This window comes from Larus michahellis, chromosome 9 (assembly GCF_964199755.1).
Source record: "Larus michahellis chromosome 9, bLarMic1.1, whole genome shotgun sequence".
NCBI classification, from domain to species: Eukaryota; Metazoa; Chordata; class Aves; order Charadriiformes; family Laridae; genus Larus; species Larus michahellis.
The window spans coordinates 6,732,091-6,758,928 of NC_133904.1; the positions used below are offsets into that span (position 1 = coordinate 6,732,091).

A 26,838-nucleotide genomic window follows, 5' to 3' on the forward strand; every position below is an offset into this window, starting at 1 on the left:
CTATCAAAGAGACCAGATACTTTTTATTGTGTTCCCATCCAGCCCAGTATTTATGAATGTTGCTTTTGCAAGATGTCCATCATTCTCAAACTGCTCTTCCAGCGGACAGGTGCAAATGTCATAAACGCTCCGTTGCCAGCCCTCGCGATTGCCTTCCTTGCCACAGACTACCACAGTCTTGGAGATGTTTATCTCACTCAGTCATTGGGTTGTTGGGGTTGTTCAGCCTGAAGAAGAGGAGGCTCCGGGGAGACCTTATAGCATGAAGGGGGCTACAGGAAGGCCGGGGAGGGGCTGTTTGCAAGGGCACGTAGCGATAGGACGAGGGGCAATGGCTTTAAACTAGAGCAGGGCAGGTTTAGATCAGACATTAGGAAGAAGTTCTTTATAATGAGGGTGGTGAGACACTGGCCCAGGTTGCCCGGAGAGGTGGTGGAGGCCCCATCCCTGGAGACATTCAAGGCCAGGCTTGATGAGGCTCTGAGCAACCTGATCTAGTTGAAGATGTCCCTGCTGACTGCAGGGGGGTTGGACTAGGTGACCTTTAGAGGTCCCTTCCAACCCAACACATTCTATGATTCTATGATTCACAAAAATCTTTGTCAGCGTAAATCAAGATGAAAAAATTGTGCTTTTTTTGCTTTTTATAGTTTATACATAAAATATATATAAATATATATATGTATTGTATATATATTTTATATATATATTATATATATATTGTGTGTATATATATATAATGCTTTTTACAGCATTAAAGTCACCAAAAAAGAATACTTTGATTTCCATAAAAATTTAAGCTTCTAATTTGGGGTAAACTGTGTTTGGCTAGTTTAAATTCAGAAAGTACACCAGGAACAACATGAGCTCTAATTTTCTGCTTACTTACAAATTAAACAAGGATTCTATCATGGTTCAATGAAACATTTTTCATTTTAAATTACGGAAAATGTAGGCGTGAGTATCTGCTCTCTACTTTCTGTTATATTATCTCTTGGATCCAGCTATGACTCCATTATGTCTAGTCATGATTCTTCCTATAAATATCACAGTAATTTTTCTTTTAATGACTTCTATTAATAAACTCCATGTAAGAACTAGTAAAAGGCAAAAGGCTTTAATTGAGTTATATTTGATATTTCTCCTACATCCTCTCTGACTGTGAAAAAATGACACGTCTTAAACTTGACCTTTGTATTTTCCCAAAGTCGATAGCTTTTATAGTTACGCTGCTGTTTGGTGTTGCAGCATGTTTTCAAAATCAATCCACTTACAATGTGAAAACTTTGTTCCACTCTGGATTGAGGTTCTTGTAAACGGTGTGTGTTTGAAGACTGTCGTTTCCCAGCTCTAATACACAGAAAGGATCGCTTTTACCTAGGGAAGGATCAGATAGACAAGAAAGGAAAAAAAAAAAAAAAAATGAAGTGGACCAGTTATTGTATTTAGTATGCCTGCTCTTTCTTTGCAATAGGGCTGAGGAAGTGATTGGTCGAATAAAATAAGATCCATTAATACAACTGCAAACTGCCTCGTTCTGTTGGAATGACTCGCTAAATAAACAATACCTCCAAGGCATCCTCAGTTCTGGAAACTCCAATACTTACTTTGCAACACATTCAGGTAGCTTCATTCTAATACCTGAAACCTGAGACTTAGTCATCTCTAAGTCTTTATAGCAAGAAAAATCTGCTCATGTTGGTAATTACTCAGGTAACATTACAAAAGGACTACCATCACTCTGACCCAGGTAAGCATCAGTGCTGCAGCTCTCTGTTTTATCCTCTGCTTAGGGTCTGTTGTCTTCCTCAGTTTATTACAGGATTAAATACCCACGCCATGAGAAAAGCAGCACAGCACTGTCTGTATCAGCAGCATTTCTTCAGTCAGTTCCACGTGAGCAAGTCCTTGGAACTACGAAGGCCCTACACAGTGCCACAGTTTAAACAAAACCCAACATCAACTGGAGAATCCGTGCGCGAACCAGGTATCGTACTTAAAGTGAACAAACAAAACAAACGCCCAAAACCCCACAAAACCCAAACTCCTCTCAAAAGAAGGATGTTAACGTGGAACTTACTATGGTGAAGACGTGTTTGCTAATGTAATTTTTTGATAACTCACACCACATGAATTTGTAGCTTTCACAACTTATTGCAGCTCAGCAGTTCCCATCGTGGACGGAGTACCCTTTATCAGCACGTCTGGCTCACTATCTGATTTAATCTCATCTTCAGTGTTCATGTATAACTTGGCCATAGACACTCCAGCCTAACTGCTATGTAGGCAACTAAATACCTCAGCAATGCAGAGATTTAGATAGCAGACCAAAAAAAAAATATATACGTATATTTAAGCAAAAGCTCTCTTCTTAATCCTTCTTTTCGGTGTTATTAATGCAGCCCTTTTAAGGTCCTTACTCTGAGAAGTTTATAAACTAAACAGGAATCTTTCCAGTATGTAAACAGTGAGTATTAACTAGTCAATATTGGTAAAGTTTAAAGACCATGTGTATTACTGGAATCTATTTGTCTTCTCCTTTTCAGCTTACATGCCCATTCCCTGATAAGCGTGGAAACGCGTGTAGCCTTTCAGAGAAACTGCTTGAAATGCAAACTGGTATATGCCAAAAACAATCCCACTGTATAATTTGGTATTCTGAATGCTATTTTTTTTGGTCAGTGAGCAAATGCAGTGTTTGAGAAGAACTCTCACGCGTACACAGAAAACATCCAACAAAGCAGAAAAAGTCATTTTCATGTCAACAAAACTATTATCTGGGAATACAAAAGTATGGAAGGCTCAAACTGGGTGAGCAATGGCTGAAAATCTTCTACATATTTGATATAGCTGCGTGGAAACTAGCCTAAAATTTATGTCAAATGGCAAAATATGGATTTTCAAAACACTGTTCAAAACCAAAGCAGATACCATGTTGTTTTCCGATAACTATTATTATAGTAGGCTAAAAACTTACAATTAAAGTTTATATTGCCAACATATAATCATCTGACAACAGAAATCCCAATTGCACCAAAACCCAATCTTTACTGTGGGAATAAGGTATAAGGTGGCATTTCACGTGTCATCAGATGACTGGGCTGCAGAAGCTCGACAACAGGAGACTCACGGCTGCTCTGGGACAGGACAGGGAGGGAACTCTACCTGCTCATCCTGCTCCTCTATTAACCCTTGGAAAACCTTGTACCTCTTATTGTCTCTGTGATTTTCTCTTTATCAGCTTTTTTAGCTAGACTTCGAATTTACTTATATCAATAACAATAAATCTGAGCAGTCTCTCTGGCAATGCAGGAAATATGGCACTACTCTAGGAGGGCTCTATTATGGAAGCCCATAATTGCTGCACTAATCATTTATGAATGGCTCAGAACAGATAATTAATCTTTATGTCTCTCATTTCACGATCAGAAATTATGCTATTTTTACCTAAAATGGCTGCATCCTTTTGCAATTTGGTGGGTCTATTACAGCATAATACTAGGATATTTTCAGCACTGCCATTGAAAAACAATTTGTCATTTGCTTCATGAATCAGGCTCAAAGCCTGGGTTATTTTGAATATAATGACAGACTGAGTAACCTTTTACTTAAGCAGAATTTCATTCTGTGCTATGCACAAGGAATGTGTGTCACATACTCTGCATGAAAAGTCTTTGAATTGCAGAATCAAGAACCTGCGCGTCTCTTCCAATGTTCATTATCCACCCACATGCTGCTGTTTAAGTATTGAGGGAAAGGGGGCCAAATCCATCACTGATTCAAACACATTAGCATCAGTGAAGTCTTCCAAAGGGTAGATAACCTTCTGGGCTCAGCTCTTTCCCTGGACACTGTCTGTGTTAAAGCCTCATACATTTCTAGATAGCCTTAGCCTTGCCATTTGCCAAAGGTTCTGCTTTGCTGTGGTACACTACTTATTTAATTTGTTAGTAAAGTGCAGTTACATGCCTAATTCCGTATAGACTTATACATTATGTCAATTTAGAAATGCATTTCTGTACAAGCTGCCTTTCGTTATTGGCAGGCTTTTTGTTTGTTTTCAAATTAAGTTCCTCAGTCCTTTAAAGTACTGCTCTCTGCACTAACTTTTTTTTCCCCCATTGCAGGGTTAAGTAGATAATTGAAACTGGAATAGTATTGTGATTCATACTGGGCTTTCTCCTTTGCTCCTTAGTTTAGGAGCAACGTTCTCTTATGTCACAATGTCCTCATGAATACCAGGGTATGGGGCAAGAGTGTTTTCTCTCTAGCATCCTTCCTGCCTTTATCAACAAGTTATCTTAAAAAATGACTGTGTCAGCAAATATACAACACACAATGCTCTGTCTGTGAATTACGAGCTGCTCAAGATACAGAGGGGAATTAAAAGGTCTCCAGAATCCTGGAGAAAATCATAATAAAAATAATAATATCCGGGCAGTCGCTGCAGAGAAGTATCAATTCCCTAGACCTTCCCTGAAGAAACAATATAAAGTTGTCTTTTTAAACGGTGTTACTGTCCATTGCTGTCAGGACCAAACACAATTTGAGGGAAAGCCCGATGAAAAATCCATCCTTTTCTTGGAGTAAGAGTGCCAAAAAGATCACCCCAAATCGAATCCTGAAACGAGCTGTAAGAGAAACCATCACACTCGCACCCCCATCGCTTTCTTTTTCGGGTGACAGCCTGCAGCACCACCCAAACCCACACACTCAGCACCGTGTCAGATGCCCCCAAAATCTTTCAGTCTTGTTCACGAACTCACAAAGCACCCGACAAAAGATGGAGAGGCTGCTTTGAAGGCACCATCACTTTATACTGACTCTTATTTTATATATTCCTGCTGGAAAATACAACAGCACATCATGCTAACTGCTAAGTTACTGGTCACACTGCTCAGATCTAAAGGGGAAATCGGATCTCCACCCACCGGACCTTCCCACATACTTTTGGGAGTCAAAACCATTTGGTATCGCAGTTCCCTGAGGCAGGTTTCGCCACTGGGGAAATGACGAGCTATTTATTTTCCTTGATCAACTGACAGTACTGAACAAAGTCTAAGTAGCACTCACAATATATTATGGCACTCACAATATATTATAGCATCTTATGCTGGAAAAATAGAAATAAAATACCTGCAAAATCTGCTGCCAACAGGTCCACCGCCTTTAAAACTTTGACTTGTAAGAAGCCAACATCCTTTATGTCTCTAAAGGAATTCTTTATACACTGCAAGGAGGAAAGCATAAAGATATATTTAATTCACTGAGAAACAGAAAATAATGAACTACTAAAAGACTTACATTTTTATATCCATCACTATTTCTGTGGTGTTTCAGTTCAGGAGCTGATAACACCCATAAATACATCTCCACTATCCCAGTCTCACTGCATCATGACCCTGAGGTTCACAACTTCATAAGCTACCTGCTCCCAAGGAAATTCTCCATTCGCATAAGTTACACGTTAACTTCATGGTGGAGACTGAAAGAAGCCCTGCATGTTCATGCAAGTATCAGCTGCCAATTAAAACAGAAAATGGGACGTAGGTAGACCCGGAGAAGCAGCATGGGTCAGGAGGGCAGCACATTCAATCAGGAGTGAGGAATCTGTCCTCCAAAGTAACTTTGACTTGTGTTGTTCAAATTCCTTAGACTTGCCCTCTATTTTCGAGATATACATGCTTATTTCTTCTTGCCCCATTTTCGAGAGATACACACTTATTTCTTCTTGCCCAGGTTTTCAGGACTGAGGTGTGGAAGCCATCATTGGCTTTATCCTCCAAAAGTTGGAAGTCCAGAACATATCCTCCCCAAAGGAAGAACAAAAGCTAAGCATACTGTAAGCTCTCTGTGGTGCTCAATGTCTCTTATTCCCCACGATAATCTCTTAATACAATTCAAGTTTGCAAAGAAAAGTATTAGTTTAAAACTCAACAAATACAAGCAGCCAAATCGCTTGGGTCTATCTGCCCTGCAAACCTCCTTGTCATTCGAAACGTAATAACTGTTCCGTGTGATAGTTTTCTCTGGTAGGAGACATGTTATTGTGACTGGCCAAATCTTTTTTTTTTATTTTTATTTTTCCCTGCAATTTTGACTACTTTCAAAACTAAAGGAGGAAAAAAAAAAAAAGGTAAGGAAAAAAAAACTGCAAACTCACATAGCGCTGTGAAATCTGTTGCCTTTCACTGGGGTCTCCCAAAGGGCAGACACACAGATCAGAGATAGACACTCCCGTACACGGGGAAACCGCGATCAGCATTAGCAGGGACCCTGGATATTTTTCCAGAGGCAGCTCTAAGCAATTGGTTCGCTTCATCGGCAGGGCAGTAATATCAACTTGGCACCTAGAATGACATGACCAACGGGTTAATAAGAAGAAGGAGCTGGAAAAAAAAAAATAAAGTGATATTTATATTGATTTCAGTAGCAAGCAGGCACCAAAACTTATTGGTTGTTCAGGATGGAAAAGAACGCAAGAAAAAGTATCTCAAAATTAAACATGGAAAACCAATTAGCCAGTTTCTGTTGCACCTATTGTCAAGTTTTGCTTTCTGGTTCACCTATTGGTAAGCAGAGGTAAAAGGTTTGGGCTACGAGTACAGTAGGAAAACTTAACTCTGGCCTGCCTCACTTCCCCTCTAAAATCCCCTAGTGCTTTGTGATGGATTCGAAACACAACTTGTATTTCACCTGGGGGAAAAGAAAAGAGGCAAACGCAAAATTTAAAACATTAGCCTAAAATAGATTAGTTTCTTTAAAGCCACATACTCCATTTTATGCTACATTATACTGTATGCCCCAATCTCTTTTACAAGCCTTACTCAAGCTGCATTTTCGGTGTACTACTTCCCAAAGGGAAGGATTGTCTTAAAAAGTCCCCCTCCCATCCCCTGCATGTAATATGTATCATTAACCTGATACTTCACCAAAAAATAAAAGTAAGGAGGAAAAAAGAGAAACATTTATAAAGAGACAATAATAAAAGACGAGCACGGGCTAAAGCAGAGAGATATCACTAGACAGCCAGTTACATGTGAAGGGAGCGGTTAAATGCAAGAGAAAGCCTAATCACTTGGCTCGGCTAAATGCCTTCTATTTAGCAGTCCAGTAAATGGAGTGGAACTTTTTTGAACCTCCGTAGGGCTTGGCTTTTAAGATCAGGCTGAACAAAAGTCACAGATGAAAAAGGGAAAAACAAAACTAAGGAAGGAGAAGCTTTGTTGCCACAGTGCAAGGGGAGTCGCATTTCTCAAAGGGACGGCGAGCGGATGACGGAGAGGGAGAGCTTTCGCTCCGCTTAATGCCTGCCGACAAGTTTTTATTTAAACTAAACTTGTTAAGGTGTTGCCTTAATAGGCTAAAATTCCACAGGGTTCCCCCAGGTGGGTTTCTTCTGGGTAAATGGTGCATGTAGTGTTCCTGATTGATCCCATTCCAGTAGTAGAGCTGGAGCGGTTTATACCCATCTGCTATAAATTGCATGCTTTCCGCTTCTTAACAGCCTATTTTCTGTGAATGCTAAGGGGGGTGAAAAAAAAAAAAAAAAATCCCAAAACATTTCAGCCTGAAAAGCCAAGAAGCTGTGTTACGAAGTAAAAGTCATTGCTCTGATGAGTTTGTAAGTCATCCAGTAGCTCCGTGTATTAAAACACAGCTCTTTGTGTAAGTTTCTTCTGACCAGAATCAATGGGAATGACTCTGCCTTAAGTGTGCTCTTTGCTATTCACTGCACCGAATGTACAACAGGTTGCAAGTTTACTCTTATTAACTGCTTTCAAGTGCTTTGAAAGAGGAAGAAAATAAACCAGGAAGAGTACCAACACTGCTCGGCGCGTAGGCTGCCTCTCAACACAGTTTCCAAGTGTGAGAGGCTGCATTTAAAGCTCATTGCTACGCCTAGACTCTTCAGAAAGATATGACAAGAGAAGTTACAGCAGAAAGGAAAATAAAACAACAACAAAAAAAGGCAAACATTTGAGAAAAAGACCTTATCACTTCCACACTGGAGGTCAACACCACCTTGGCTGCATTAACAGAGTTGCTTCTCAGACTGCAGCAGTTTTGCACTGATACCTAAAGTATCATTAAAAGGGGGGATGTATCGTTATCTTGGGGTTTTTTGTTTGGTTGGGGTTTCTTTGGGGTTTTTTTGTTTTGTTTTGTTTTTTTTACAGATGAAGAAACTGAAGAAAGGAGAGGGGAAAACTCAGGGTCACCCAGCTGGTCTGCAGTTCTGCTGGCAACAGAGGCCACATCTCCCACATCAGCATTTCATCCACCACCCACTCAACACAGCCCGCAACTGGGAAAAGCTGCATTTGCTTTTTTATATTAAGAACTTTCCACGGGGTAAGAGAGAAAAGACAACTCGTTCAGACAATGGTGTATCTCCCACCTATAGATAACCTCAGAAATCTCTCGTATCTCAAAGGCAAAGTTAAATATAATTGTAGCTTGTTTTGGCAAATTGGAATTGTTTCTCTTATTAAAAGAATTTGATTAGCCAAAGGTCAAAGAAAAGATTGAATATAAGGGTGTGGGGGTAGGAGAGATGCATATGTGGAGGGGAAGACAGCAGGAGGTGGAGTATAAGCATTTCTTCCTCAAATCATGTCTGATTTCCGTGCAAACTAACTTCCTTAAAACATCTGTGTTCACTCAAGGTGATGGTATGCCTCTGTATTTTCTTTTGAGGAGCTGAAAAGAAAATCTGCATTTGCACTTGCAAATGGCAAAAGGCTTAAGAAAAGAAAAGACAATCTGTTTCATTTAGGTTATACAACATAATTGATCAGACTGCAAAGAATGCAGCTTGGTAGAACAATTAGACGTTCAATTTACTATATAAATTCTGCAGTTTCCACACAAACGCTTCTACGCTATTAACACGAGTCTAATGATTTCCAAACTACTTCCCCCATCCTCTTGAAACTCTTCCTTTCCTTCTTTCTCAGCTTTCTATCTGCAAGACCTTATTACAGGTAAGTATTTCACAGGAAAGTGGTAAGAGACTACGGTGACGGGCACAGTATGAAGCTAATGGAGGCAATCCACTGTTTGCTCAAAAGTTGCCCGATCTGAATGCAAAGGGCAAGACTCTCGGGTTATATTTTAGGTAACGCAAACGACCTCCTGAGTTAAATTCTCAACATAGTATTCCTATCTCAGAATAGGATAGCTCTGCTCGTTATCTGTTGCTACATTACATATTAAATCCAGGTATAGACTTTCACACACATGGCTACATTCATGATCTGGACGGGATACGGTTCTGTAAGTTAAGAGTGCCTTGTGCACACAAATGTATCACTTTTTTTTAACCACAATTAAATGCTTTCCTTCCACCTCCTGATCAATATCGAGGTCTACACCTCTATATTAACCTCTCGTCCCACAAAGGATTACACCACAGCTTTAGTTTTCATTTTAGACTGTTATTTTTACTTACAGCCCTCATCTTTAGCTGCCAGACTTCCCCATGCACACCCCCCTTTTTTATTCAATTTGAAGAGAAATATTACTTGAGAGCCCTACATAGTAAATTTGGGGGTAAAATTATTTGTTTATCAGGGAATCAAGTGTTAAAGTTTCACTAAAAAGTGCAGAGCTTAGCCTCTTACCAGTAATTATAGAGTTGTATTTTATTACCCAATCCACAGTTCATCAAATTATAAGTAGCTTTAAATATATATAAATACATATGAAAAAATCCACACACAACATTGCCATTTTTTCCGCCTGCGGAATTCTTGAAAGCCCTTCACAAAGGAGGTCAGAATCATTATCACAGTATACAGTAAGATACACCTATGATTAATATTTGGAAAGGAATTTCAAATACCACACGTGTAAAGGAGACAATTAAATAAGGTCTTATTCTGACTTATTCTACAGGTGAGTTTTGGTTGTCTGATTCTTCCTATAGCTCGGTGAAATTTAATGAAAGGTTTGTACGCAGTCATAGTTGATTTTACTGCTCCATCCCAACAGCATGGCCTTTAAAATACGGATTGTTTCTTGTTGCAAAGACACTGTTTCCTGGAGACATTCATCATAAAGCTATTGGATGCACTCCAATCCCATAGCTCACGGTCTTAACTCTAGCAGGTTTTGTAAAATCTCTTTCTTGAGGTAAATATGTGAAGGAAAAAAAAACCCCAACATTTTGCAGCATCTCTTTTTCAAAACATATCCCTTAATGCAGAAACACTCTGTAACCACTTGGCATAAACAATTTAACTCTGCCTGGACAAATTCTGCACACGTTAACACCTTTGTTTATTAATATACATTAACATCATCTCCTGTTTATAGCATGCCTCTTATCCCAAAGGACACAAAAAGCACTCAATAAATGTTACTAACAGTTCTGCGCGGACCAAATAGAGGGATTATCTCATCCAGCACCAAAACACAGCCACCCCTCGGTGTCGCAGCTGAACCATTCAATGCCGCAGGATTTTAAGCGAGGAAGAGAAACTGGATCCAGTTGAAAACCTAAGGAGGACGCGGGTAGGCTGAACGTAATAATTTAGCTTGCGATGTGCACTGACAGCGAGGGTTTGTTTCGTGATAGAAGGGTGACACAAAATCACACCGAATGTTTCCTTACTAATTCAGAAGCAGACAAAGGCCCCAGGTGTTAGTGTTTAGTACCGGAGGTCCAACACATTTCTTACTGTACATGTTCCATAGTCTCCACAGACGCTTCAGGTCCTATTTCAAGAACAATATTTTACACGGAAACCAAATTATGCCTGGCAGAAGAAGAGCCATGTTCCAGGGCCTTAAGGCATCCATCCTGCATGAACTCCTGGGTCTAAAGGAATTAACAGAAGTCTTCTTCCACAGAAGGTCAGCAGTCTGGATTATAAAACGTGACTCCACCTTGTGCATCTTCTCAACTTCATTTAAATATTTTATATCTATATACGCACACATATATACACATAGTATATGTATTTAAAGGTCTAACCAGCACAGATCAACCTACGTGGCCCCGAGGGAGCATAATGAATCCTAACTGTACCCACAAATTGACCACAGAATTATTTACTAAGATCCAGCAAATTTTGCCTTTTCCTCAAAACCATGCAAATTATTTGAGGGCAGCTGGGCTGTACTGCTATAGGTAGTAATGGAACATAACCCACAAACATTTCACTAAAGGATCTTTCTTATCGTGATGGTGTGAAACCCAGGAATCTGAAAACTCAACTTGGAAATCATGGGGACAATAAACATGGCACCTCATAATGTTGTTTTGCCTACAGAATCCTTTTCCAGATTACACTGCACTTGAACCCTTCATAAAATATTATTTATTGGGTGTCAAAAGTTTCTATGCTGTACAAACAAGGCTTGTTATTACGCATTTGGTGTTTACCTATTCTTGCAATCAACCTTTAAAATCTACTACAGTTTTTTTCCTGTTTTGATGCTACAGCGAATTTGATGTGCTTAAGGCAACAACAGTAATATTTTCTCTCCACATAGACAGCAACAATAACTTTAAGGTAAATCTAACACACGCAGGCTTTCCCCTTGCTGAAGTCTTTAATAATAGAATAAGCATTTTGCTGATAATTTTTTTGCCATGTTGAACACCACCTGCCAGAAACCAGTGGAAGAAAAAAAAAGAAAAAAAAAAACAAACAAAAGGGGCGGAAAATCCTAAGGAAGAATTTCTCCAGCATCAGGGAGACTGAACAGAGGCAAGCTGCAAACACTGCTACATTTCCTGACTCTAAAGAGAATATCAGAAGTAATAAAAGTAACTGTGAGAATGGAAGGAACAGATTCATCTTCAGCCACTTCTCCATGTGATGAGCAATAGCATTCAGCCAGAAAGCATTTCCTGCTCTGCAAAACCACAAACGTTTGTAGAGCCAAAGGGCATTGTTCTTCTCAGTGAATAGTTTCAAACTATTTGAATGCTTAAAGTAAGAGAATGTTCTTACGAGTTACTGTTACTTAGTTAGCAAGTTGTGAAAGGCTCGCCAGGTGAGAACGGCAAACGAGGGCAGACAGGATCCCTGCCCCTAAGAATTCAGGGGTTGTGGCACCGATCCTGCAAGCAGATAAGCAAGGACAGAGCCAAGAGGGGCTCCAGTAAATTAAACGGTTCTTGGTGCTGCTGCATGTAGCCAACTGTGCAGATGCATTTTGGGGAGATGGGTCTAGATGACAATGCTGCAAGCCAGAAGAAGATACAGTTACTACTAGGAAACCAAGACTGTACTAATACTGTACAAAATAAGATGGAGTTAGAGTGGAGAGGAAAGAGCAGGACTTAAGAGTGGGAACCATATTCTATCCCCATTAAGAAATTAAAATGAAAGGTTCAACTGCTAACCCAAAAAAAGTCTCATCTGCTAACGCGGCATAAGATCATTACTTGAGAATTTGAAGCTGTAACGAAATAATGCAGTGGGACAAAATCTGGTATCAGTCAGGAGATGGGTCGACCACCTGTGAGGCTACCTCTAAAAATGGTGCTTTAAACAACACGAGCTTGTGCAATATCATGAGGCGCCAAACCCACTGAGATCAGTCCTTTGTGGCAATGGGGAAGAGGTTACCCAAATAAAGCAAAGCCAGGTTAAGAAGATCCACAAACAAGGCTACAAGAAGACACCACCAAGGCGCAAACTGAGAAAAGGGACACCAGTGCCACTCAAAAGGAACACAACGATCCCTAAACGGGCACCAGCCTGAAGCCACAAATCAGCCCTGTAGAGCACAGCGGGGCTGGGGCAGTATCACCGTGCAAATGCAGACAAGTACTGCCTCCTTGCTGCCACCGGCCCTCCCAGAAACGGCTGCCACTGAGCTCACGGAGTATTCTGGATTTTACAGTTGGCATGCGGAGGGTCAGCTTGCACGTCTCTGCATTCAGGTTGTGGTTAATCAATAACCCCGTAATATATTTTAATAAACAGACCCTTCCAGAGGCATCTGGACATGACTGGAATAAGGAGAGAAACACACAGTATGATGCTGATAAAGAAAATAAATTGATCAGTTTAAGAAATCATAATAAAAATCACATTATCTTTTGTACTTACCCCACCCCCCCCACCCCCCAAAAAAAAGAAAAAACTTACGTTCCCAAAAGCTCCTCGTGCTTTTTGTTATCCTTTCTCCAGACCTCAATGTCCAACATATCCTTCCTGTCAGAGAAGTAGTGAAAATCAAACTGTTCCCTCCACTGAGGATTTGCACTCTTACACAGTGTCTAGAAAACATGCAGTTATAATATTTACTTTTCTTAAATAGTACTTATTTCCACAGAAAAGCACATATCAATTCTAGATGTTAGGGCATCAAGTCCTAAGGTCATTCCAACCAAAGCTCCCCAGCCCATCATGCACAGCCTCCTCTTCCTTAAAAACTCTCTTTCCCCTCTCCCAGTAACGATAAATATGCAAGTGTGATGTGAATGAACAGCTGGAGAAATTCTGAAATGCAAAATGGATCCACCAGCTCCACTTTCAGTGGACTGTGGTCATCATTCAACACCACACACTGGAAAAAGAAAAAAAAAAAAAATATCAAGAATAAACCTTTTGAGGACAATCACCTGAAAACAGGTTTGAATGAATTCAGGAACCCAAACCAGTCTTTTTTACCCTTCTGTGTTAACGTATAGGCAAAGAAGGAGCAGCCTTGAAATTATTAACAGCCAGTTAATTTGGTATCTGTAAATGGCCCCTCTGAGTTCGGTGAGATTGTTCGCGTGTTCAGGTTACTCTGAGTATTCTCTGGATTGGGGCTTAAATCACTTGCAATTCAGATCACACTACGCTACCCACCACCAATACCAGCACAGCCACTGAGAGAACAGGAGATAGGATTAGCTGGACCATGACTGGGATTTCTCCCACTTTGTCTGCTTTTCTGGACTATGAGAGATCATACTTCATAAATCGCATAAACTCCAGGAAAGAATGTGAAGCACTGCCTATGTGAAGTCCTATTAGGGTGTAAAAGCAGCACTCCCCAACTCCTGCTGGACCCCAGACAGAAATACTAAGCAATTAACTCACTGCCCGCAACATTGTACTTGACTCCCCATTTTAAACTTCTTAATTTTCTGTGACTGCAAACAGTGCAGTCTTGCAGATTCATGACACAAGCTATGGACCGTGAAAGAGAAACATAAAAAAGGATCTTAACTGGAATAACGTATATTTATTCTAAAATAACTAACCCATTTGTTATTTTTCAAAGCTGCTTTTCTGAATAAAAAGCATTATATCATGACCTTGGTTTGAGGTCCGATGTGGGGGACAGAGCGCAGGTTTCAGCTGCGCCTACACTGAACGTTATGTTCTGTGAACTTGCTCTGCACATTTTGTACAGAAGGGGGTTGGTTTGTTTCCTCCTCCTCCTCCTCCCTCCACACTTCCAGTTCATGACATGCAAAGCTCTTGCTTTCTCAACAGAATATTATTTTAATTATAGGCTCTCGCCTTATTGGAGTTTGGAGATGAAATGCGTATCTTTGGGAACCCCATTCATTTCTTAGGTTCCCATGAAACAGTACTGGATACAAGCAAACACAGCCTAGAAGAATAAAATTTCAAATCAAACCATGGAATATTCCATGTGTTTAGGGCGGAGGGGGTGGGTTCTACTATACGTAACATATTTTTCAAGAAAGGTTCTTTAAAAAAAAAAAATAAATAAATAATTCCCCTGCACTGGGAACCATTTCAGCTCTGCTTTTCCAGCATACCTAACGTTGCAAACCTAACTTCTGTATTGGCAGGGAACAAAACACATGTGTGATGCACATAGCTTTATTTCATTTCATATTAATGTCAAACATCCATCAATATGATGAGTACGTTAAATGCACAAAAACAGATACACACAGTATTCCTGACTTCCTATTTCTATATTGGCATGTAAAACATATTAGTAAAATGTTAATGTCCCTGATCTGATCTCCTGGTTTTGATCTCGCTTATATAAAAGGGATTCAAGAATAGTTCCATCTGAGGTTGCAACACCGGCAAAAAAAAAACCCACCAGGTACCTTATTGGCTTCAGCAAACTTAAGGAAATCCTTAATACTTACCTTACTCTTGTATCTTTGATCTCCCAGTTTGAGGAGAATAAAAATCTCTGCCAAGCCCCCTCCGGGGATGTTCTTCCCCTCCAAGAGCGTGATGGTGACCAGCCCGTTCCACAACTGGTTCTTGCGCAAAGAGTCGGAGAGTCGCACGCTCCGTATGAAACTCGACTGAAAAGCAAGTCAGCAACACAAAACATTTATACGCCAAACCCCACATTTTTATGCTCAAACTGACTGTGATATGAAAGCACCAGAAGTGAGAGAGGTACCATGGAGCAAGCAGAGAATGGAGGGCAATCGGATGCTATGGATTTTCTCCCTGCACTGTACCGTGGCTGGCCCTGTGAAGGGATGTCATTCAGCATGAGAGCAAAATCAGCAGGGTTAGCTTGAACCACCAGAGAAGTCGACTTCAGCTAACCTGGCTGAGCTTTGGTAAGCGTAGACCTTAAGCATCGAGAGCAATCTGTTACGTTGGCTCAGGGAAAGCCACAGGAGAGCGCTGGGGAGGAGAGGCGGAAGAGGGGAGAAACTAAAGTAAACTCTTGGATGTCTCTAGCTCTGTCCATAAAACGCATGCCTGTCCTTTCCGGGGAGACAGCCCACAATCATAAAGTCGATGGCCAGGTGAAAGGCTGAGCACCCATCTTCCACCTCCTCAATCACTCAACCGCCTGTCGTCCGCGTTCGCTCTTCGCCTGCTGCCTTTGGAGCTCCTGCTCCCAGAAACCGAGCTCACGAATCAAAAATACTGATGCCTGCTGAAAAAACACTGACACCACCGGGCTCTTTATCTGGAGTTATGGTTACCTGGTAGCCACATTTGTTACCTTCGCAGCTTCATCCTACATAGCACGGCTGTGCTAACAGTTTGCTAACTGGCAATATTTTATTGGACAGAGGATGATTAAGTAGGCCTTTATTTGGGGGGAGTGAGCTGGAAACATTAAAACTCAAGGCTACACTCCTCTTCTCGCAGTAAAAATCCTGCCATATTTTATTCTCGTGAAGCAACTTTTAACTCGCCACACTTCGAAGCTTCAATCATGTCATATACAGGTGGGAGCAAGACGGAGGAGAAGATTTCACAAGTCACTTTAAAACAGGACGTGTTAGCTTTAAAAGCAAGTAAGAAATGTTGTTGCTAAATAAAACGATTGCAAAAGCACCTGATGTCTGAAGATTACTTTTTATGGATCAATTACCCAGCAACAAAATTCTTAAATCATGGGTGGTGAACTCACAAATTTTTTTACTCGCTTTTTGCTGGTTAAAAAGCCCAACTCTTTGAATCCCACAAGCATATTAATATACTTCTATTTAAACACCCCGTTTGGCTTTCCTGGCACACTGATTAAAAATTCCTACCTTTAAAAAGAAAACGAGATTTTTGATTCATAAATCCAGCTGCAATGTAATTTCTTTTTTTCTAAAGTTCGTCTTTTAGGCCAAAAAGCTAAAGCATGACTGTTCCCATGGACATACTTCAAAGTCCCGGCAGATATATTCCTCCCTAAACACTGAACTATTTCAAAATCCTTTTTATAAAAAAGGGAGTAATGTCCACAAGGGATCAAAGGGCATCCTACAGTCTGGCAATCGCCTCAGAAAAATGGCAGTGCTTCCATGAAATATGCCCTAAAATAATTTTGCAGCTTGGTATGTCCTAATTTCGAATTGGATGTTTATCTTGGAAAGGCTTCTATCTAACTTGTCCATAAAACAGCTCCACTTAGCTCTATGAGCCCTGTGAAAATGGAATCCAAAGCTGGCTATTAAAGGGGCCTGGAGATTGCTTCCATATGGCGTAACAGCATGGGAGTGGAGGGCTAAGGCCTACAGCAGGCGCTGCTTGGCTTGAGCTCCCCATCTATCCATGGACACTCGTTGCATTACACCATAACATCTGGATTATTGCTTGTAATGTCCCTGGGAAATATCCACTTCCCATCAAAGCCTTTATCTATCTCAGTTGTACTTTGAACATTTTCGTATTTAACATAGTCATGTTTGATGTGATGGACTCGCTGCTTTAGGACCAAGGATTCTCCCTCCCCCCCGGCTCCTTCCTCAGAGAAGGAAGAGGTATTTGATGTTAGTTCACAAAAAAAAAAAAAAAAAACAAAAAAAAACAAAAAACCCAAAACAGACAAAGTTTATTATCCGCGTTACAATTTCTTTTAAAAACAAAGCATCCAGTTCTCTTCAAAGCTTCCAGGCTGAACGCGAAAGACAGTTGTTATCACTCAGTTTTCAAGTCAAATTTGGATTCTTTTCATTTTTTAACCAGGGCAGTATTTTAGGGAGTTGCTCAGCGTTGGGGGCCTTCCTGCCCAAGTTCTGTAGCGTACATAACCCCACCCTTTTAGCCACTGACCTGACAGTTCAAAGGACTTTTGGGAGGTACCCAAACCGGCCCGGATTCCACGCGGTCCCAGGAAAAAATCAGCGCCTGCAGCTCAGTGTTACTAGAGCACGTTGCAATGCATCAACTCTGACCTTCCAAAACAGGTGGCCCCCACCAAATGGCCTTGTGCACCCCCTTTCCAGATGGCTGTGCAGCTGCCAAAGTGCTCTGTGCTCATCTCAGAAGAGGCGTATGTTGGTCTCCAGCTAACAGGACCTGGCTACTTTCTGGACAAGACCTAGCATCACTTTAGAGCATCGCACTGGATAGAGAGGCCAAGATGTTTGCAACGGGTTTAGGGCACAGCGCTGATCTGCAGCACCCCACCACAGGTTCAATGGCTGCAGTCTGCTTCCTACCTCCCCCAGCCCAGCTCTGCCACCACCACAAGCCTCTCTCCAAATGGAGCAGCACGGAGCTCAGGACGGCTGCTTGCCTCACGCCCCCACAAGACATCCCGTCACATTAGGAATGCTTTGGATTTCCTGGACATGCCCACATTGCTCCCACAGTGTATGCTCAGCAGGTCTGGCACGTCTCCTGTGCCTTGTATCATCTACGTGGACGGCAAAGAACCACTCTGTGCATGCTCTGCAGCCACCTCTCCGGCCTCCCCGGGTATTTGGCAGGTTGTTCCTCTGACCACCCTGATGGAAATCCCAGCCAAACAGGCAGTGGCTCAGATTCCACTCAGTTCCTGGAAGGAAGCACGTCTGGGGAAACCCAGACGTGTGGTAGACCCACAGACCTGGACCATCAATGAGTCAACTTTAGTGTCGCCTGGGGAAGTCTGCACTACAGAAAACGCCTCCCAGGCGACAAGAAAATGCTATTGCGCTATTTATTTTAAAAGTCTTACCTCCTCTCTGATACTCCGCACCTACTCGTTTCAAACTGATTTACACAGAGTTAATTGATTAAACTTCACAGCCTCCCCCTGAGTTGGAAAAACTATTACCCAGAACAGAGCAGAGAGAAGTGCAGTGATTAGTCCAACAAAGTTACTCAGGGGCAAAACAAGCGCTGAAAAAAACCACCCCAAACACTTTCCCTCCCTCCAGCTATCGCTACACTAACCCGCCTTCGCAATGAGACCAGAAAAGTCAAAGCCCCTGTCTATACTGGCCAGAAAAGGAGGACATAACTGCTTAATCAGTGACAATTTTAAAGTGTTTTTATCTATTCAGCTCTTTCCTTTCCCTGTTACCTCTCAGGCTACGGACGCCTCCGCACTTGGGTACTTCAGCTCCTCCTGCTGCTGAACCCGAGCTCTTTCCAGCCGTGCTCCCAGACTGGATGCCAGGTCCTTCAGGCCTCTCCTGCTATATTTTCCTGTAAACTCTCTGCAGTCAGCCAGCTCACACTCTGGCTACGTCCCAGACCAAAGTAAAGGTGCCTTGCAGAGGTACAGAAAAGTTGGCTGCAGCTAGTATCAGGCTATAGGGCTGGAAATTAGGAAGCACATGCTTTATGATGGAAGCTGGCACATGTCCCAAGCACAAGACATTGCACAAGTTTGCTTATTTCTTCCTACCCCCACCCCCAATCACTTCTGAAATCAAGATAGTCTTAAGACCAGAATTCGAGGGGTTTTCTCCAGATAAAGCTCTGATTTTGGCTGGGCTCTGGATGCAAATAACCAGTGATACCATAAAGGTTACCTTTACGAGCAGTTCACTACTGTAAAATGGCTAACAGCTTGAATAAAAAGCATCCCTCGGACAAGCCAGACAGAAAGAAAATAGTAAGCACAAGAATACCCAGAAAGCTTTACTCTTAAAAGAATTTTTAACTTTTTAAAGTCCAAGAGACCATGTTCACTGCAGATTTAGGGACTGTGCAACACCAGGTAAGTAATGAGTAATCTTTTCTGAAGCAAAAGTGTGGCCTGGACATAGAGCACAACCCTGCCACGTGAGGAACAGAAGATGGTTCTTCTCCCTACGGCTTAGAAAGAACATTTCCCCAGAAAACATCCCGTATCTGTAAACAGGAAAACTAAAAATCAGTGCTCACAATACCATTTTCAGAATCTAGTTCCTGGTTTCAAAATCAATATAGAAGCTTCTCACACCAACTTTCAATTTTTTATTATTTTCTGGTTCTGGTTTGGAGAACAAGAATGAGCAGGTGGGCCATATTCTGCCTTCACAGAGTAAACAGAGGAGACAAGCAAGAATGATGGAGCTTTGGAGGGGAAAGAACCGGCTCATTGACCCAGCTTCACAAAATCCTTTAGGAGCTCGAGTCTCCCTGCTAACACCATTTGTATATAATCTCCCTCTATAGGCACCCAGCGAATCCCCTCTGGTGCATCAGGGCTGCTTTCAAATCTGTCTCTCTTCCTGACACACACATACATGCCCCAAGTTCAAACTTGTTTTTGAAGCAATAAAGAGATGCAGAAAAATTGTACATTTAAATGACACAGCGAGGTGGCCAAGTGTGAAGCGAGCCCATCTCTCACATCTTTCATTTAAAAGGATGAGACAGGACAACAGAAAGCCTGCTGCAATCCCTGTGAAGAGGTCAACGTCGAAACTGGGCCACGTAATTTGCCATTTGAGAAAACAACAACACGCAAATAGGAAGACACTTTGGACCTCTCCTCATTAGGCAGGGAAACCATTTTGCAGAGGCAGTCTCCCCTTGGGAAAGAGGAGAGGGCAGCAAGAAAGGCAAGTGAACCGACACGAGATTGCCGCCACGATGCGTGACCCTGTGGCAACCGAGTCCCTTCGCTCCACGAAATGCTCGGAGAGCGCTGCTGCCCACGGGGTATTGTGGGAGAAAGCCAAATACAAAGAGGCAGGCAAAAATGAAACCTAACAGCCCACGCAGAAAAAAAAAAGAAAAAGGAGAACGAGGGATTTTCCCCTGCGATGAGATGCTGAGGAGCGCTTGGGTCCGGTCAGCCTTTCAGCCAATTTATTCAATCAGCTTAGGCTATCAAGGTGGCAATTGCGTCGCTTTTGTTTCAGGACCGAACTGCTGCGGGTCAATCCACCCCAAGCAAACCTGCTTATTTGCTTCATGGATGTTCAACACTTAAAGGTTATTCAGCTGTACAAATGCTGGAAATAGCGTGCGGGGCACTCAGGGTGAGACTCAAGCCACCCGGGACAAACAAGGCTACTGAGCATCACCCTGTTGGGCTCCAGCAGAGATAGCTACCAACTCCCTCTGCGCCCCAGAAAGAAAAGCAGGAAAGAGGGGAGAGCTTGCCAATACACAGATATGAGTACCTATATTAATAGTGCCTAATAGTATCTTCTTCCCTTCTCAATGCCACCCTCCATGAGAAAAAGAAGAAAGCTGGGCTCTTGGAGACAGCTCCCACAGAGGACAATGCTGTTCTCAGCTCCCATAAAAAATGAGGAATCTGGATGTGCTGCCCATGTCTTGGGAGTCTGCCCAAATGTGCGATGACTCCCCTTCTCGCAGCAGTGAAAAATATATACTGTGTAATCAACAGATAGCTAAATCATCCAGTTCAACAGCTCTTGCACCAAAATGATTTAAAAGACAACATTCAGTCGCTGAAATCCTTCTTGCATACTGTATGCAATGGCTGTGAAACAACTGTAACTGGACAGGAGATCATCTACTGCTGCTGGTTCTGTTGTTGTTTGAAATGTAGCTTTTTCTTCGAAAAGCAAAGGAGCTCAGAGAACACACACGAAGAATGCACGGTATCCACGGCCGCCCACGCGAACCCCTTCGCCAGCCTGCCATGGGGTCACATCAGGCATTAATGCCATCAGCAGGGGTACTAACCATTTGGGGTGAATTTGGGACGCCTCCAAGAACCCCGTGACTGGTGTGACAAGACTCATTTAGGACGCTGATGTGCCAAATCTTCACTAAGATAACATTAAACGGTCAACTTAAGAGTATAACCAGATTTCTTTCATATAGGCAATACAGATTTAAAAAAAAAAAAAAAGCTGTGAAAGTTATATTCATTTTATCCATCCTTAAAATAAGTGTTTTTCCCTGTATTTGTAGAAGAAAAGCTAAATATTACAATAGAGGTCAGCTATAGTTCAGCGTAAAAACCCAGGAAAACCATTTCAAATGGAAAACTATTTGCCTAAACCTACAGAGATGAATTCTAGATCTGTCTCTGTTCAGCTGCTCAAATGGAACGTATATGGCCTTTCTCTCCTGCAATGACCAACCAGAGTCAGCTCAGTAGCCAAAAAAGAGACGAGTTTGTGCATCCGTTAGAGAGCTCTCTCCATTTCCCCTACTCCCCTTATTCCTGTATCTTTATCTCGTCCAGCAACATTGTTTTCTACCCCATCACACTCTCTGGCTATTCTTCCGTAACCTCTTGTGCCTTCCCTCGACGCCTATATTCCCCATGCACACAATTTTTCTTTCTAGCATTTATGTTCTGCCACAAACTGCTAGTACTGCTTCCACAGACCAGAGTTCCCTAACTAAAGATGGTTATTGATGTACAGTACTAGTGTTTTAGTGCAGTAGCAGAATCAATAAACCAGGAAATACTGCTTTGTCAGATTTTTCCAGCGCATGCCGGGAAATATTTTTACTGCCTTTGGATGGTCACAGAGCTTTTCTTTAGAGATCACAGTGGAGCATGAACTGTGTCTTCCCTGGGAAGAACTGAAGCTCTCCTACCCTCTAGTGACTGGAACAGAATAGAGCACAGGGTTGCAGCTCTGCTCTTTTTTTTTTTTTCTTCCTCTTTTAAACAATACTTTCACTTCTCCTAACTCACTACCATGCTTCAGCATCTCTCAATTTTATTTGACAAGATGCTAATGCACCAGCCAGAGCCGTGAGAACTGAACGTCCTGCCCGTATGGCTTACGGCTAAAGGTCTGAAAACCTGTATATAAAAAAAAAAATATTCAAAATAAATGAGATATAGTGTACAACAGAAAAAAAAAAAATAATCCAGTAACAGCAACCAAGACAGAAGTTTGGCTATTCTAGACAAAAAGAACCAGAGTTTTAAAACCTGGCTCCCTTTCCCAGGACCCAAAGCCAACCAGCGTCAAGAGACAGCTGTGTGTGCATGCGTGAGCAAAAGGGGGAATCAAGCTACACGGATTGAGTGAGGGCACAGTAATTTCCAGAGCTTTAGTTAAAAAACTAAAGTGCTGAGCTCTTCAATTATTCCATCGCTTTCTGTCACACGGCATTCAGGGATGCCTGGCGACTCTCCGCACCGAGCGCCGTGGGAAGGGCTGTGTTATCCCTGGATCCAGGGCTCGCCAAGCTGCCGTCCAGCTCCAAGAGCTGTACTTTGCACTTCTTCTGTTGACAAAAGTATACTTGCTGGCACAATACCTGAGAGGGTTGGCTCCTCTACATAGCACACTACAGTTGTAACGAATAAAACAAGAGGAGGTTAATTATTCAATTTATTTAGGCACAAACCAATAGTTATATAGGGAAAATATCAAGATGCATATGTGTCCTCGTAAGAGCCAAATTCTGCTTTTCAGAAAGTTAGACTGTATGGCTCTCAAGCCGGGTTCTGGAGCCTGCAGTTTCTCGATCTTTGTTATTTACTCAATAGCAAATTAAAGCTTTACAGAACAACTAAAAAGCCACAGTCTGTTTCCTGAACAAGTTAAAATCTAATGCAAAAGTGGAACAGTACAGGAATATAAAAGTAATGGAAGCCTGCAGGGATACTACAGAAGACCAAGGCCAGCAAGTTATGCAGATACGTAGCAACACACAAATCTTGGAAATCGTGTTACATTGCTGGTAATGAAAACCCTGCTCGGTCTCCATCCCAAGAACAAAAGGAATTTCAAAACCCACAGGAGTGACCAGAAGAAATACTGCCTTACAAAATTCCACCTGTGGTGAGAGGTGACCCAAACGATTAGACTGGGATCCAGGAGACCCATGTCCAACTCCAGTACCGAGTATCGGCCACCTTTTGGGTACCCTTAAACAACTCAAATCCTCCACAGCTCCTTTTTGTTGGTTGTATTTACACCCATTTCCTTAGTACAGACGGTCTTTCTCTCTTTCTACAGGTCTTTGCTGAATGAAGTCTTACTCTTGCTTGCCCCTAGACGCTACTGAGGTCATACAATAAAGAAAAATAGCAGCACTTTCTCATCACATTAAAAAAAAAAAAGCAAAAAAGCAAAGGGTATCACAGCTACCACGTTAAGACAGACTGCACCTATACTTCAGAGTTTTCCTATGTTTACCCTTTCTATTTCAGAGGAGGGTGAGGGTACAGATTTTGGGAGGGGACTTTTTTTTTTTTTTTGGAAGAGAAAAAAAAATATGGATTACCTTGGATGAAGTTCTCTTCTTCCGACTTGACCATCTCTGCTCATGAGTCCCCACCACCGTACCAAAGAGAACCCAGAGAGAGGAAAGAGAGGAGGAGTAAAACGGAGAAAACGTTTAGTTAAAGTAATTCAAACAGCAGCTTGTCAAACGTGTTAAAAAGCTTAGTAATAAGTAGGGGGCTGGATCTACGACTGAATTCATCTACCTTCCTCCCTCATGGAACATAACAACCAACAAACTCAAAATACCTGCATTGCACCACAAAAAAAAAAAAAAAAGAAATAAAAAAAGTAATTAAGAATAAAAAGTGGAGGGACCCAGAGCCATTAGTAAGAAACATGGCTTATACTTCTGGTGCCATCTGGTTCTACAGTAAGCTAATTTAAAAAGGAAAAAAAAAAAAATCATCTTGCTGTTAAGTGCTAATGTGGACAGAGCCATTTCACTACTCAAATTCCACTGGAAATGGCTCAGCAATTTGCATTTGAAATATGAGGGCTTAAAACACCAACTTTAAAAAAAAATTACAGTGTGCACCAACTCTTCTATCATCTGCACTCTGAATGTTAACTAAGCACCCAAGAGTACCAAAAGCTGCTACTTTAAACCGATGTATTTTCCATCTCACTGGCTAGGTCCACTTTAGCCCATGCATCCCTAAAAACCCCAGAAGAGTTCCTGAGGTCATTTTGGCCAAACTGCTTTTTTGCTAAAGAAACTTCCTGTCTTTGCTTTCCCCCTTCCTGCAGTCCAGTGACACGTGTGCCAACAACACTCTTGCGCAAGTTAGAGGGGGATTCGCATCCCAGGTCAAAGTCATCTTATAATGTAGATATATAGATACGGCAATAGTGTTTTGAATAATGTCATTAAGCTTTTAAATAATCACATATTGAAGCTTTTAAATAATCATATGCTGAGGTAGAAATAACTCTGCAATTGTCTTAATATCAATTGAGATTTTACAATTCCCAAAAAAGGCAACTATTTGAAAAATCAATAGTGAACAGCAGACATCCCACATAAGCTTTTTCTCATTTTGCTTTCCAATCCATCGAAACATTTATGTTTCTATAAATAATCCCATTCAGAGTGGAATTCCATACCTATAATTCAACAATGTGCTGTAAACAGCAACTTTCATACTAGGCTACATTGAAGACCTGTAGGAAGATTTTCTCTTTACATATTTATTACACACATTTAAAATTAGCTCTGGTTTTCAAGCCAATCCAAGAAAATGCCTGATCTTAGCTTTTCCCTCCCCTTGCCTGAGGGGTTCACCAACACAGGTATGCTCCACACTCTGTGTAAAACACTAGTACAAATCTTAAAAGATGAAAACAAAAGCAAAAAAAAAAAAAAAACAACAACAAAAACCATACACAACACATGCAGGACCTGAAATTTAAAAGCTGTCAGCTTTAATTGCGTCGTTCCCAGTCTCTGCCCAGGTTGTTCCGGTTTTCCAGCATCACTAAATGCACCATATTTCAGCATCAGGAGCCAAGTTCAATTGAACTCAGTCAAGAAACTGTCAGTGGCAAAAATCAGGGTTTTTACAAGCAATCTCTTCGTCTAAGGCAGTGTGCTCCTCGACAGGATCGGTGCAGTTTAAGTCCTAACATCAAATTCCTGCTTTTAGATTTCACACAGATATATTTTTTTTCATTGACAAGGGGAAAAAAAAAATCACTTTTTTTCTTTTTTCTTTAAGTGCTAAAATCTAAACTCCTAGGTGGAAATCGCAAAATAGAATGCTCTGGAATAGCAATCGCAGCAGGTACGGTTCATACACTCACTTCAGCAACCTGTGGGTTGCAGCGATGGACACCGCTCCCCGCTGCAGGGAGAGCACTGCCACGCCGCCCGTCGCAACTTCGAGACAGAACCATCCAGCTACAGGTGTCTGCCCAACCTTTACCCAGTTAAACGTGGGCCTTTTTTTAAAGTTATGATCTATCTCAATTTCAATATTGAGTCTCAGAGGATGAAAATAAAGGTGGCACTTCCCAGTAAATCAGATTATGCCAGCTCTTTTTTTTTTTTTCCTCCCTACACATTCCAGCTAGAAATTTGATTTCCTAAGCCACTTACATTTCTCTTGAAGTCTCCTTGCTTGACTGCTAGACTCAAGTTTAATACAATCACTCCCATGTCATCTTCTAAACTGTTGGGATCTTCCAGTTTTAAAACCTGTTCAGTAGTTCTACAAGCAAAAAAAAAAAAAAAAAAAAAGACATGCATTTATTGACTCCAGTTAACTCGAGTTGATTATTAAAGGTCACACTGAGCTGTGCAAATTTCAGCTTCTTCTCTGAAATTCCCAATATTGAGTTTAAATGTTAAAACGGGAAATCTGGAGGGTTCCGTCTCAGTTCTGACAAAATATAACCCCCTTTTAATAACGCAGCCTAGCATCTATATAGCATTGCTTAATACTCATAACTCTCCATGTGCAGATATGGGCTGAATTAAGTTACTACTACCTCCGCCTCACAGGGAAGAAGACTGACAGGGAAACTCATCCCAGTGAATTTTCTAACATTAATGGCTGGGATTTGGATCACAAAACCTGTATTCTGCCTTATCTCCACCTGCGTTTAAACTCCCTCCATGACTCAGTTCCCTCCCTGCAAACGGGAATGCTGGTATTTACCTGGTGGCACTATCTCCCGGATAAATTCATTAGTTACTAGAAATTCGGATACAACAGTCATGGGAGCTATAATAAACCCACACAGGGAAAACTCATTTTCTCCAAAAGGGAAAAAAAAAAAAAAAAAAAGTCATCCAGTGAGGGAGTATAAAAGAGAACTCAAACTGGAATTCCTGGCTTCCAGCTCCACATTGAGCCCAAGCAGCGGCAGCAGACAAAAGGCGCAGGGTTTGCCTCCGCGCTAAATCAGGGCCAGATGCAGCTGCCGCGGGGAGGGATGGCTGCAGGAGGGGGGGGCTGGAAACAGGGCACCCGCAGCCAGCTAGCCAAAACGCCCCCCAGCCCACTGCTATACGGAAAAAGGCACCCCGCGCTACGTGGGGCTAAGAA

At 41.7% G+C, this 26,838-nt stretch overlaps 1 protein-coding gene across 2 annotated transcripts in view; it reads right to left on the reverse strand.

The window, feature by feature from the left end:
• MCTP2 (multiple C2 and transmembrane domain containing 2) overlaps nucleotides 1–26,838 on the reverse strand; it is a 125,337-nt gene that overhangs the window by 60,838 nt on the left and 37,661 nt on the right. For both annotated transcript variants that reach the window (XM_074600265.1, XM_074600266.1), the window contains 7 exons: nucleotides 25,887–25,998; nucleotides 23,790–23,825; nucleotides 15,092–15,256; nucleotides 13,113–13,243; nucleotides 6,164–6,350; nucleotides 5,137–5,230; nucleotides 1,275–1,377 (listed from right to left, as the gene is read on the reverse strand). In XM_074600265.1, the coding sequence (XP_074456366.1) occupies nucleotides 1,275–1,377; nucleotides 5,137–5,230; nucleotides 6,164–6,350; nucleotides 13,113–13,243; nucleotides 15,092–15,256; nucleotides 23,790–23,825; nucleotides 25,887–25,998 (828 nt within the window). The remainder of the gene's footprint in view (nucleotides 1–1,274; nucleotides 1,378–5,136; nucleotides 5,231–6,163; nucleotides 6,351–13,112; nucleotides 13,244–15,091; nucleotides 15,257–23,789; nucleotides 23,826–25,886; nucleotides 25,999–26,838) is intronic.